Here is a 14039-nt window from a genome sequence, read left to right on the forward strand (position 1 = left end):
CAAGTGAACTGGTGGTACCTGACCCCTAGTTGGAATAAAATATTACTTTTGGTCCCATGGACTATGCTTTTTCTATTGCCATTATTACAATTAGGGGAAATAATATTACTTTTGTCCCCATGGACTATGATTTTTCTATTACCATTATTACAATTAGGGGAAATAATATTACTTTTGTCCCCATGGACTATGATTTTTCTATTACCATTATTACATGAAAAAAAAAATGACATATTTGATTCATTGGATAATATTTCATGCATAGACACGTTCTTTAGTTATTGTTGTATTTAATTTTTGTCCCTAAGTTATAGTTTTGATTCTTTTCATTAATAATTTTCTCATGATAAAAGGTCAATAGAAAAACATAAATAGTTTTTGTCTCTCAGTTATTGTTGTATTTCCTCCCGTGTCTCCCAGAGTGAATAGGAATTAATCGGGTGAACTTGGACCGTTAAACGAACTGAGAAAGACAACTCATACCACCTCGTGATTTACACCAAAAAAGAAAAAGAAAAAGAAAGATAAACCTAAAAATTGGATTTCATTGTCTTTTCTTCCTATGAGGCCGATGTTTATGGTGTTTCAAGGCATTGGTTTGACAAATTTCAAGCTCTAAAAGGGCGATAAATAAATATTAGAATCCTATTTAAAAGTTTGAAATTTGTCAAATAAATTCATTGGAGTATTGAAAATGTTTGTCTCTCTATTATACCCCAAAAAAAAAAAAAAAAAGTTTGTCTTTTGTAACGAGAATAAGAGGTACTTAAATTTACATAGTAATTATTATTGACTCTTCAGGGAGTTGCAATCCCAAATCCATCGTCATTGATAGTCTATTGGAGTATCTCATGGATCTGGAAAACTAAATTTACATGTGAAATATATAACTCATGATCAAATATGTCATTCTCCCTTGCAATTATGGCATCCTTAACAAACAAAAACATAAAATAAATTAGAATTATCTGCCTAGGGCATTAAAGAAACATCAAACTGGCTCAAAGTCAATTTTCTAGGATTTGTTTGGGTGGGCTGTCATTGTGGGGAGGTGGATGGTTGCTTTCCCCACTGACATTTCATAGTCAAAAGTATAGAACAACTTAGCTTGTAGAGGCATTGGTAAAATTAAATGATAGTGAAATATCTCAACTAAAAGTTATTTCTCATGAGTTTGACTCTAATACTACTCTGTTTGGTAAATGGCTGTTAGCTAGAAGCTGATTGGGCTAATTAAAAGGTATAACTAGTTGATAACATTAGCTGATTGTGGAAAAATATTTGGTAAATTAGTTGTTAGCTGATAGTTATTTGGTATAATTTCTTTTCTCAAAAAGCTAATTGAAAAAGTTGATTTGAGCAACTTTTTGAATTTTAACATTTTGAAGTTACAAAAAGCTAATTAACCAAACACTTATATTGATTTTTTTAATCAAGTCAAACAATTAATAGTAATCAAATAAGCCAAAATTGACTGATTTGCTAACTATTTTACCAAACATGACCATAATTCATCTGAAATAAAAGTTTAAATTGATAGTGCTTAAACTGATATTTGAACGGTATATTTATATTTATATATATAGAAGGGTTCAAATGAGAACATGGTCCTATAATCCTCAACAGGTAAGTAACTGTAATAGACGTTATGCTCCTACTGCCATTAACAGTGTCTGCTTTATATGGATAATCAAACAAAAATAAACAATTAAGTATGATGCATCATTTTTCAACCACTTTCAGCATTGCCTTATTTAATGCCACTGTACAGTACTCCCCAGATGTGGACTTTTCAGTTTGCATCTCTATAAGTTGGGTTGCTTTCTGTCATTGCCGACTGGACAAAAGTATTAGATTAAATACTGACAGATTAGCTAAGCTACTTGTCTAATTACACAAATTTCACCCTCCATTAATCTATTGGAAGACGTTAGATAGTCACTACCAACACATAATTGACTTGCCATTGGCAGTTCAAATTAATCTCTACACCGTCTAGGCTTGTAGTCGCTACTCAAATGTACACTATGAGTAAAGCTCGTCTTGTGATCCTAATCGGCAAAAGACTACAAGGAGGTAAACCAACATAGATTGCCCATATACCAAATCAAACCAATAGAACTTATAGATAACTCTAATAAGTCAATTGTTCGACCAATTTAACTAGGGATTGTCTCAAGTTCACATTATGTATCTACTTTAGGGATATCATTCTCATTGGCACTTCTAAAGAGTATAAAGTCAAATAATTATAGAAAAGCATGGATGGTGGAGTGTGTTGGAAGATCACAAAGTTGGACAGTATTGGATGTGGTCTTAGTTGATGCACATCACCACATCACTACAACTTTACACCTAACTTGTTGACATGGTGCACTCTCATGTCTTCTTCTTCCATATTAAACAAAGAAGAAATTGTCTTTAGTACATTCATCTAATAGATGATAAGTTTCACTTTAGACGCATTTTCATTGGTAGGGTGAGGGTCTGATTACTTCCAGAAACATTGAGAATTTGAATTTGGAATAGGGTCTAATCACTTCCAGAAACATTGAGAATTTGAATTTGGGATGAGTTCTTTGTGTGCATAAATATATAATTTAATGTTAAATTCAAGATATTGTATGATGATGTTGGAAATATTTTTGAGTTATAATTTTTTTTTTTTTTAATTGTATTCATGGTGGAGCCACATCCCATCATTGTATAAGGATTGGCAATGGCATGCTCCATTTTTTCCATTGATGAATTGCATGCTACCTCTATCCAATCTCTGACAACATTATTCCACCTTTCTTTTCCTTGGACTTTTGTGCTACTATACCAACCTATATCCTATTCTTGATATTAGGGCTAACATTGCATCATTAGTTTTCATTGTGGGGTTAATGTTAGTGATACTTAAGAAGGGAAAATAAAAGAAAGTGTGATTTTTTTGTGCTTTTAATTGTTAGGGCATCTTCAACCAAGGAAAAAGAGGAGAAGGGATGAGAAAATTGGAGGGGGAGTAAGGGGCCGTTTACTTCATTTATCTGTTTTTTATATTTTAGTTTTTTAGTTTTCTAGTTTTTTTAATTTTATTTTTTATTTCTCTAACTTTTTTTCTAATTTGTTGGTTTCATTTTACAAATATAATTTTTAAATTTAAAAAATTAATACACTAATACTAAATGTGTAAAAGGTAACAAAAGTTAATAAAAGCATATTACCAAATAAATTGTAACTATTTCAATTATGCGAAAGGAAAAAAAATGGAGGGAACTACAGTTGTATATGCGAATGAAGAAATTGAATAATATTATAAAACAATTACACATTGGGATAAAGTACAAATAAGCCACTGTACTATTTGAGAAAAAGCAATTAAGCCATCGAACTCAAATAACCCCCAAATAAGCCATTGAACCCGAAAAAAAGAGCAATTATCATTTTTAACAGGTTAACTCCAGGTTTTTGTTGATTGGATTGCCAAATGTTTATTTTATTTACATTTTTTTTTTATAATCCACCTACATAGTAAAATATTTTAAAGTAATTATAATCAAAGTAGTTTTGTTTTGTCTAGATCTAATTTATTTATTTATTATTATTTTTTAAACAAAAGATCCAGTGAAAAAATAATAATAAATAAATAAATCAAATCTCGACAAGACAAAACTATTTTGATTATAATTACTTTAAAATATAATACTATCCAAGTGGATAATATTATTAAAAATAATAATAATAAACGTAAATAAAATAAACATTTGGCAATCCAATTAGTAAAAACCTGGAATTAACCTGTAAAAAATATTAATTGCTCTTTTTTTCAGGGTTCAATGGCTTATTTGCTCTTTTTTTCCGGGTTCAATGGCTTATTTGAGGGTTATTTGAGTTCGATGGCTTAATTGCTGTTTTTCAAATAGTTCAGTGACTTATTTGTACTTTATCCCTTACACATTTAACATGCAAGTATGTCTGTGTGTATGATTTTCTTAAAAATGATTTTGTAATTCATTTCATCACATAAAAAATTTCAATACTCTAATACTAAATGTACAAAAGGTAACAAAACAAAATACACAAAACCTCAATGGAGAAGGAGAATGAAAGGAAGTGCGCAAAAGGAACCGAATTGCCGACTTTATAGAGAAGTATTATTCACCCATGTTTTGTCCATTTCTCCATTTGGAGAAATTCGAATTCCATTTCTCCAAAAACAGAAATAAAATGAAGAATGGAGTGAAGTTAAGAAGTTGGAGATTTGAGTTTAGTAAACAAGTTTTTCATTTTTCATTTTTCTTTTCTCCAATTTTCTATTTTTTTTCAAGAAAATTTTTCAATCCTCAAATTTCTACGGAGAGAACTTTCTCTTTCGAGACGCGCCTAATCACGTGACACATGTTGCCCACACACCAGAAGTAGTGAGTGTAATATTTGTTCACCAATAATAATCAAGACCTAAAATTACAAATAATTAACAATTAAAATGTTAAAATCACTTTTTATTTTTTGAAGTATTCAATTATTCATATACAATCTCTAAAAAAAAGTATTCATATTCAAGGCACATGTCTAAAAAAAAATGTCTATAAAAACCCTTTGGTTTGTTTGTACTCTACTTTATTTTTAGCTTTATAGGAATGTCATAACTTTTTGAATAATTGTACCCCATTGCCAGATCCTATATTTTGTTGGCATTAGCTTGCTACGAACTCCTTTAGTACTTGCCATATCGTGGCAACCTAATCCTCCGAACATAGTTTTCCCACTTAGTAAATCTACCTCCGAACCAAACACAACAATAACTAAAGCATATAATGTCTTTTTAATTTACGAAAATGACCGCAGTCGCTACTTGAATGTGCACGAACAAATTCTACTTTTAGTCATTGACTATTATGGTATAATAACTACATTCAGTCTTATTCTTTTAATTTTGTCACATTACCTTCTTAATTTTCGTTTATTTGCAATAATTCGTATTTCTAAAAAAAATTGTTATTTTACCATTTAATAAACATGGGTAACATTTAATTTCATCATTCAATTTAAAAAGTTTAAAAGAGAGGAAGAGAAATTATATGTTGGGGCAAGAGGCTTGAATGATATAGTTACATGTTAACCCTTTATTAAATGGTGAAATGACAAATGGAAGATTAATTGTGGTAATCAAATAAAAGTGAATGATGTATTGATGCAAAATTAAAAGAATATGACTAAATGCGATGATACAACAATATAATCAATGACTAAAAGTGAAATTTGCTCAAGGTGCAAACTCACCATATCACCACAGCTAACAAAAGACAATAATGAAATATAAACTAGTCTAAGTTATTCGATTAACCGATAAAATGTCAAGATGCTAATATCAAATTAAACTATCCAACTAACTCTACTAAATGTGTCCATACAGAAAGTCAAACTTAAAATTAAAATATTTTAATTAATTACCAAATTAACTCTCCAATATATATACGCGGCGAAGCATGTTCATCAATGACACCAAGTCTCAAATCCTAGATCAGATCGAACATTTGTCATTATTCACCCTTAACTGTAATTTAATAATAAATGTCAGTACTCAGTAAAACAGTACGTATTCATTGCACCTACCTCAAATTTTTTAGTTGCTATTAGTGTTAATCTTACCTAATCAATAAACTTATCATTTATTTATATAGTTAACGTTAACTTTTGTGTTTTACGTTGGACCTGCAACCTGCTACACAGATTATATATGTTACAGGAATCTTGCTGGGGAGACTGAAAAAGTGAGCTTAATCCCGTTCTTTTATGTAGTGTGCACGTTTCACGTGCATATTATTTCACACTTGTGTTTAGTTAGAAGGAAAAAATTTAGGGAGAAAAAGTGAAAAAATAATGATAATTCGGTGGGAAAAGAATAAGATGAGAATAAAGTAGGAATTCAAATTATATTGTTTGGTAGAAAGGATTAGAATTATTAGAAATGAGAAGGAAAAATAAGTAGTATTCCAGAGAAGGAAAGAAGTACTGTAATATTCTGTAGAGTTGCAATTCTCTTCAACAAAACACATAATTTGTCTTTCTATGAAATAAAATAGGAAAGAAATTAGAATTACATCTAACCAAATAGTATGTTATTATGCAAGCCAACGTCTAAAATGCGTAATACTACGCTTACATCAATTTTTCTTAATGTGCAAGGTGGACCATATAGAAAAGCCTCTGGTTAATTATATACTCAAATTAATAGTTTACTAAATTTTTAGTATGTAAGTACAAAAATTTAATTTCAACTACCAAATTCAAATATTAGTATAGTACTTAAGTGCGTGTGTGTGTATAGTATCGAGGGACAGGGCAGATCAATAGGGAAGCATTCCTAGTCTGAGTCCCTGTCCTCGAATACAACTCTCTATACTCGTCGTATTAAAATGGGGATTAGAGATCCCCTCTAATCCCCGAGAAGTTGCGGAGAAATTAGTATCCCAATATTCCTACTCTGGTATATGTCGGTCTCACATGCATGCAGACAATGAAGTCCCCATGAGAATTGAGAAGTGATGTTACATTGTAGGAACAGTGATATGAACACATTGTATATATGTTCATTTCTTTGAAGAAATGTGTACAATTAAGAATCACATGTATGCCTAGAGTTTGGACCGTTTCAGGGTGATTTTTATCAGTTGGAACAGGAAGACAGAAATATATTGCATTCTTCCCCCCTCATATTTTACACATTTGGTTTTAATAATATGATGATAGTGACTTCAACTTTCTTTTCATTGTTTTGGACCCTATTACCAAACAATCTAGTTTTTCTATGATTTTAATGAAACATTAATTACAATTCTAAGATGACAAAAAATGAAGTACATATCACATCCCATCTCTTATGTATACAAAATTTTTGATGATTTGATGTAAAGGAATAAAATGTGTTTAATCAGAAATACCGACAACTTGACGTAAAAAAGGAATTAATGCATACAAATTTGCGAAACACTTTAACACATTTTATATTAGTTGAGAGTTTACTACTTGTCTACTTTAGAAAAAAGAAAAAGAAAAAGAAAAAAAAAGGAGGAATATATGTTCATAGCGAATAGCCAATAATGACTACCATCATTTCCGATAACTATGATTTAATGGAAAATTGATTAATATTTGAAAGAAAAAAAAATGGGGAGAATGGCATTTTTTGCAACTATAGGAAAATATCAATTTTGTCTCTTATTTATAACTATTCTCACTTTTTCTTATCAATTATTTGTGAAGTGATTTTTTTCCCGTATGTGAGTTGACTGAGTTCTATTAGGGGGTGTTTGGTTGGATGGAAAATATTTTCTATGGAAAATGTTTTCCTAAAAGTGAAGAAAAATGATATTTTATGTTGTTTGGTTGAATGGAAAACATTTTCCATTGGAAAAAGTTTTCCTTAAGAACAAAGAAAACAAATTCCTAGCTTATGTTAGGTATTTTGTTTTCCATGGAAAACTAATATGACAATTTTACCCTCACCATTCTTTATTAATTACTCTTATTATTATTATTTTATTATTGTTGTGTAGGGTTATATTTGTCATTAGATTCATTATTCCTTACCATTCCAAACTCAACCAAACAATGGAATTCATATTCCCAGTAATTTCTTTTCCACCAACCAAACAATGGAATCTGTTTTCTTGAAATTTATTTTCCATGGAATTTCAATTCCATTTCCCTTCAAATATTTTTCAGCGAACCAAACGAGCTGTTATAGTTGGGTTAAAAAGAAAAAAAAAAAAACAACTTTCTTATGCAATAATTAAGAAACAAAAGAAGTTGTCTGCATGGCAGCTCAACTGGTCGTTGGAAAGAATGACCAGGGATCGAGTCTCACTAGCGGTAATGTGGGAGCAACCTCTTAAAGTGAGGGAGGCTCCTTAATATAGCCTCATGTGGGAGCAACCTCTTAAAGTGAGGGAGGCTCCTTAATATAGCCTCTATGGTTCATGTTCATTGAATTACCATGATTTACATCCTCATGCTCTGTCGGGCTGGAGTGTGGGGGCCCTTAGGGTTGGAGAAGTCACTTTTTAAGACAATTCAAATACTAATAGTAGTGATGATATAATTGAGGAATGAAAAGTAGTACGTATATCTATATTGCAATGTAAAGTACTTCTATAATTGAGGAACGAATTTGAAGTATAATTTGCCGAATTGTTATATCATGGACCAAGATCCACCTTGCATTATGAGTCTTGGTCTAATAATTATGTGTCTACGCCTCTATGGTTAATATATTACGTGTCTTCAGTTAATAAATTGTGTCTGTAAATAAATTGAATATATTTAGTTAATCTATTATTTGTCCATAGTTAACCTATTATGTGCCTTCAATTTATATACATGAACATATTCTGTTAACTATAGACACATAAGTTAAATGTCATTTTGAACTAGGATTCACAATGTATAATTTGTCTCATTTGCCTCCCTCGATTCGATTGTTTTACCATGGACCAAAGTCCACTGTACACCCTAGTCTAAAATGGCATTAAAATTATGTGTGTCTTTCATTATCATATTATATACTTGTAAAGACATGATCTACAATACAAAATGGATAATGGTCTAGGGTATAATTTCCCGCAAATTATATCGTGCACTAGGGAGTTTATGTATATTATGTTTAGGGTTTATGTGTATTATGTATTATGTTAGGAGTTTATGTATATACGAAACAATAAATTTTTAGGGTGCACAATACACCCTGGTGCACGATATAACAATGCATAATTTGCCCCTCGATTTTCATCATTATTGCGTGGACCATGGTCCATACAAGTTGTGTGGACCATATTTTGTCTACTGTAAAATAATGTACATTCAGTAAAAATAATAGCATTCAATACAAAAATAATATACATTATATTCAGGAAATGTATATTATTTTTAAGAATAAGGTTCAAATTGGCCACTGAACGTAACCTGAAAATGCAATTAGGCCACTGAACGAAAAAAAGTGCAATTAGGTCATTGAACACTCAAAAAATGTGCAATTAGGCCACTGAACTCTCCAAACATATGCAATTTTACCGGATAGCAGGTTACCATCAATTTTAGCAGGTTACCTGCTTACGTGGCAGCTTAGTTGTCATTTTTAATAATTTTTAAATAATTTTTAATAATTAATTTTAATAATAAATTTTATAAAAAAAATTAAATAAAAAATAAAATAAAGTCGTTTTTATTTTTTTAAAAAATTTTTTAATAAAAAGTTATTATTAAAATTTATTAAAAATTAATTAAAATTTATTAAAAATGCCAACTCAGCTGCCACGTAAGCAGATACCCTGCTAAAATTGAGGGTAACCTGCTATCAGGTGAAATTGCACATTTTTAGAGTGTTCAGTGGCCTAATTGCACTTTTTTTTCGTTCAGTGACCTAATTGCATTTTCAGGTTACGTTCAGTGACCAATTTGAACCTTATTCCTTATTTTTATTCTGAGTGTACATTATATTATATAATGTATATTCAATACAAAAATAATATACATTTAGTATATTAAAAATGTACTTTTTGTTATGTACATTATATTTGCCCCTCGATTTGATGGGGCTCAAAAGTGGGCTTTCAAATCCAGGGTTTCAAGACTATAATTGGGCCTAATAGAAGACTATAGTGAGCTTTCAACTTTTCACATTTTGAGATTTGTAATTATTGTTAACTTTAGTGGCAATAATGTAATATCATTAATTCAGCCATTAATTGCGGGCAGAAAAAATGACTGTCCTAGTTTTAAGTGCCATAAACGCCGCCGCGGTTTCTAGTTTTCCGCGTGTTGAGGTCGTCGAAATCGCCGGCCTTTCCATTAGCGACGGCGAGACTGTGCGCGGAGATCAGGTCAGCTCGGTTTCCTCTCAGCCATGGATCACGAAGGCGATTTCGGAGATGACAGAATGGTAACGCTTCCGCACATTTCTCACCTCCGTTTTTTAATTTCCTTCCATTTGCACAAGTCTTCTGCATCAATTCTATTCCAATTCTGGAATTCATCATTTGATCTTCAATTCTTTTGCGTACGGAACGATATACGTATGGACTCTGTGTGTTTCTGTAATTTGACCCCGATTTCTGTGGTGTGAACTTGTCCGAAATTTGCAGAAACTAAGTACTGTAATTACTTGATAAAATTACTGGAATCTTTTGAAATGACTGAGAACAGAATGAATTGAAGCTTTTGTTTGGCCTAACTCTGGCAATTGGATCTCAGTAGTTTACTTCATATAAAGCAAATTGCTGGTTTGCAGGTTTTGATGACTTAATTGTTTAGGTTTTGAAATGTGATTTGTGGAAATGCAGCTATTTCTTGTTGGTAGGTAGTACTGCTTGTTATGATGAATTAAACTGAGCAAATTCCCCCTTTGTTTTGGAAGTCAATTTTGACAAATTTTCATGTCATGCAAAACTTGACTCTTTTATCATATTGAAGATGTTAACTAAAATTTCTGCAAAGTTTTTTGCTCCTGGTGATGTTCAGTTTCAGTTTTAGACAGACAATACATTATACATAGAGTTTGGTATTTAGGCACTTAAAATTTTATCATTCTTCAAATATTTTGCTAAATGGATCTTTTTCTAATAGAGCGGATTGTGTAAATTGCCATATCTTGGTATGATCTTTCATCTAATAGCTTGGTTCAACGTTCCTTGTTTTAGTTGCTTTGTATTTGTGCAAATTGTAATTATCATGTCCTTTTGCTTTTTATACACATTATTCTGCCAAAGCAAAAGGACTTGGTAGGCCAGGCCCTACATACAAATGAGCACATCATGATTTACTCAATCCAAGAGAGATTGGATTACGTGCCTAAGTAATTTGGTTTCAGCTTGAGTTCTTCTTTGGTTTTGATAGTATGTGATAACCAATCTTCCTATCTTAATGGTGTTTTTCAACATATGAACATTAATACTGTAAACATACCTGGAATCCCCCATTAGCCAACAGCTTTTACTAACTATTATGAAAAAGGTGGGTGCTGTTTTAGATCCCCAACTCCTTGGGTGCACATTTTTTGGGCATAGATTATGAATACATAATGTCACATGTGTTGTTATTTGGAATTGCTAGAGAATGTGATCTTTTTCATCTGTTGGACATGCAGGGAAATGTGCCCCAGGACGTTAAAGGATTCAACCCAGGACTGATTGTCTTACTTGTTGTTGGTGGGCTAGTTTTGGCATTCCTCATTGGAAATTACTTCCTCTACATGTATGCACAGAAAACCCTCCCTGCAAAGAAAAAGAAGCCAGTCTCCAAGAAGAAGATGAAGAAAGAAAGACTGAAACAAGGTGTTTCAGCACCCGGGGAATAGATATGCAACAGAAGCCCAGGAGTATTCCATTTTGGTGTTTAGTGGCTGTGTGAATCTCTGTTAAAACTTATTTTTCCCTTTCTTGATGAACAAATATTGTGCCTTTTACTTATCACCTTAGACAGAACTTGGCTTGAGTTGGAGCAAAATGTGTTTTCTTTGCTTTCCATTATTGATTTACTTCTAGCATACTATTATTGCAACCTAAGTTATACTGGCTAGGGATCAATTCCAACCAAATTGATCAGGATATTGACTTAATAACCATAAGGTTCCAAGTTGTAGTTTGAACTGATTAACTATGGATAACTTAGGTCAGTTTACCTCCTAGTAGTCTTTTGTCAGCTAGGGTCAAAAGACAAGGTTTACCTAGCGGCTAACGCACATTCTCGAGTAGTGATTACTGGTTTTCCTTGTCATCAAAAAAGAAAAGAATTACACAGGCCATGAAAGAGGCCAAAACTATACTTTTGATCATTCATTAATCAAAAACTCAGGGCATACAGGGACAGATCCAGAGAGATAAATACAGAAGCAATTAAGAAGTGTAATGGGACTCCATACAGCACATACAGAATTTGGGGACTGGTTTTTAGCGTCCCATTGTCTGCTCCATGGGTGGGAGCATGACCAAGATTGGTTGCGCTTGCGCATTATACCCAGGATGAGTAATTCTACGACGAACTTCGCGACCTTCCTGACAGATGGCACAAGGGTGACAAATCACATGAGTTGCAATGTCGAAAGCAGATTCGCACTGTTCGCGTTTCAACTCATCCTCAAGAACCCCACTGGTGCATCCAAATATTCTGGTCAGCGTCTCGTAGCTTCCCTGTTAATCAAACTAGTTTCAGATCCTTTACAAATGAAACTCTAAGCATCAATAAAAGCAAAACATCCAATTCGTATGAATCCCTTTCAGTTCGTGCTGGAGCTATAAACTAAACATAACCTTAGAGAGAACAAAGTTATACACTTTATTGTTCAGACAGCATGACTTCATGATCGGATCTCAAGTTGCGCTATGAGGGTAAATCCCATTATCCCACCACATCCCGAATACTCAGAAGAGATATAATGTATTCGTTTGCATATATACAACAGACATAACATGATCCATTCGTTTGCATATATACAACAGACATAACATGATCCAAATTCATTAAAAGTCTAAGCTGATAGTTGGATTGCATATCATTCAAATACCCACAAGGGCGTTCATTTCACACCGCATCCACATTAAAGTATGAACGAGATTCAAGATCACAATCAATGCATTGGATACAAAGATGCAAAGGAATAAAGGAGACGATAATGTACCTCCAAATTGAACTTCCGGCGGATAGCTGTACGGCTATGATACGAGTACCAGGGAGCCAGGATGTTCATATGAAAACATGAATCCCCAATGAGGTATAACGCCGTGTAAGGCAAGCAGTGAGCTGTGAAAGTGCCGGAAGCAGGTGCAATCCTCTCGACATTGCTTCCATAGAGCACACAAGGAGCCACACCTCCCAATACACCTGATCATAACCATGGCAAAAGGACTCAAATACGGGAAGAGCCGAAGAGGATAACCGAGAAGCCTCAAATGAATGCATGATCTCAACTTAATAACGATCTCACCAAGGCCAATTGGTATTCGATCCAATAAATAATACGGGCGGAAAGATTCTTACACAAGGAATATGTTATATGTACAACCAAATAACAATTACTGGAAATTGGAAAAATGCTCAAAATTTCCAAACATCAAGGGAAAATCATTAACATTGCAGTTATCAAAGAACATGATCATTAAGATTGTCTTCCTGTGTGAATCATCAATTTATGAAATACTATTTCATCAAGGACTAAAAATTGAATCTTTAACACAAATAAAAATCATTTGCAGCAAAAAAGAAATTATAAATTTTGACAATGGAGAACAGTAAATAAATCAAACAGAAATAGAAAAACTCACAAACTTCAAGATCGCTGCTCCAGAAATCATCATTTCTCCCAAGACAAGAGCAGAGGCCCGTATCCCACTCGGCCCGACGATTAACCGGCTCACCCATCACGCCGGGACCCACGGGGAGGCCCTCGGCCGTCCAACCCTCCGGTGGTTGCTTCTCCGATGTCGCTGGAGGAGCTGGATCCGCCGTTACGGTGGCTGACGAGGGTTTTTCCTCCGGAGAAGAAGTGGCGTCGGATGATTTACTGTCATTGTGTTCTTCAGGTTGTTCTTCAAAATTGGCCATTGAAACAACAGTTTTCGAGGAATACAAATATATATAATCTAAGAGTATTGAAAAAGCCGATGATCTAAGAGGTTTTAATGTATATATATGTGTGTATGTACAAGAGATTCACAGAAAGCGACAACCTCAAAGATCGATCTGTCTTTCTGCGAAGAACGGAAGTCTCCGTTATGTTTAGGTACATACCGTGTCGAACGTGAAGCTCGGGCGTTCATCACTTCTATCATCACACAATTTTGAGACTTCAATTCATTTCAAACAAAACAAATTTCATGATCACTACTTAAAAATGTGATCCATATTATTTTATAATCTTAACTCATATATGATAAATGATTAATAATAATAATAAATTGATCTAGATTTCAACCCTTAATAATTCCGTAATTTATATCGTGGACGCTTGATCAAAATGTCGTCGTTTTGATATTTAAGTTTTAATAGATATTGTAATTTCT

The 14039-nt window shown here is 32.9% G+C and overlaps 2 protein-coding genes across 2 annotated transcripts; one reads left to right on the plus strand and one right to left on the minus strand.

Annotated features, from left to right (window-relative positions):
* The first annotated feature begins 9742 nt into the window (after positions 1 to 9742).
* LOC109185748 (DNA-binding protein S1FA-like) lies at positions 9743 to 11507 on the plus strand. Its single transcript, XM_019335702.1, has 2 exons — positions 9743 to 9925; positions 11129 to 11507. The coding sequence occupies exons 1-2, from the start codon at positions 9890 to 9892 to the stop codon at positions 11336 to 11338; spliced, it is 246 nt and encodes an 81-aa protein (XP_019191247.1). The 5' UTR covers positions 9743 to 9889; the 3' UTR covers positions 11339 to 11507.
* A 252-nt stretch (positions 11508 to 11759) lies between these two features.
* Positions 11760 to 13806, minus strand: LOC109185755 (cell number regulator 8). Its single transcript, XM_019335708.1, has 3 exons — positions 13302 to 13806; positions 12659 to 12861; positions 11760 to 12170 (listed from the first exon to the last, which is right to left on the minus strand). Exons 1-3 carry the CDS (start codon positions 13579 to 13581, stop codon positions 11931 to 11933), a joined length of 723 nt encoding a protein of 240 aa, XP_019191253.1. The 5' UTR covers positions 13582 to 13806; the 3' UTR covers positions 11760 to 11930.
* Positions 13807 to 14039: the final 233 nt, after the last annotated feature.

The sequence above is a fragment of the Ipomoea nil genome, unplaced genomic scaffold (genome assembly GCF_001879475.1).
Source record: "Ipomoea nil cultivar Tokyo-kokei standard unplaced genomic scaffold, Asagao_1.1 scaffold1361, whole genome shotgun sequence".
Lineage (NCBI taxonomy): Eukaryota > Viridiplantae > Streptophyta > Magnoliopsida > Solanales > Convolvulaceae > Ipomoea > Ipomoea nil.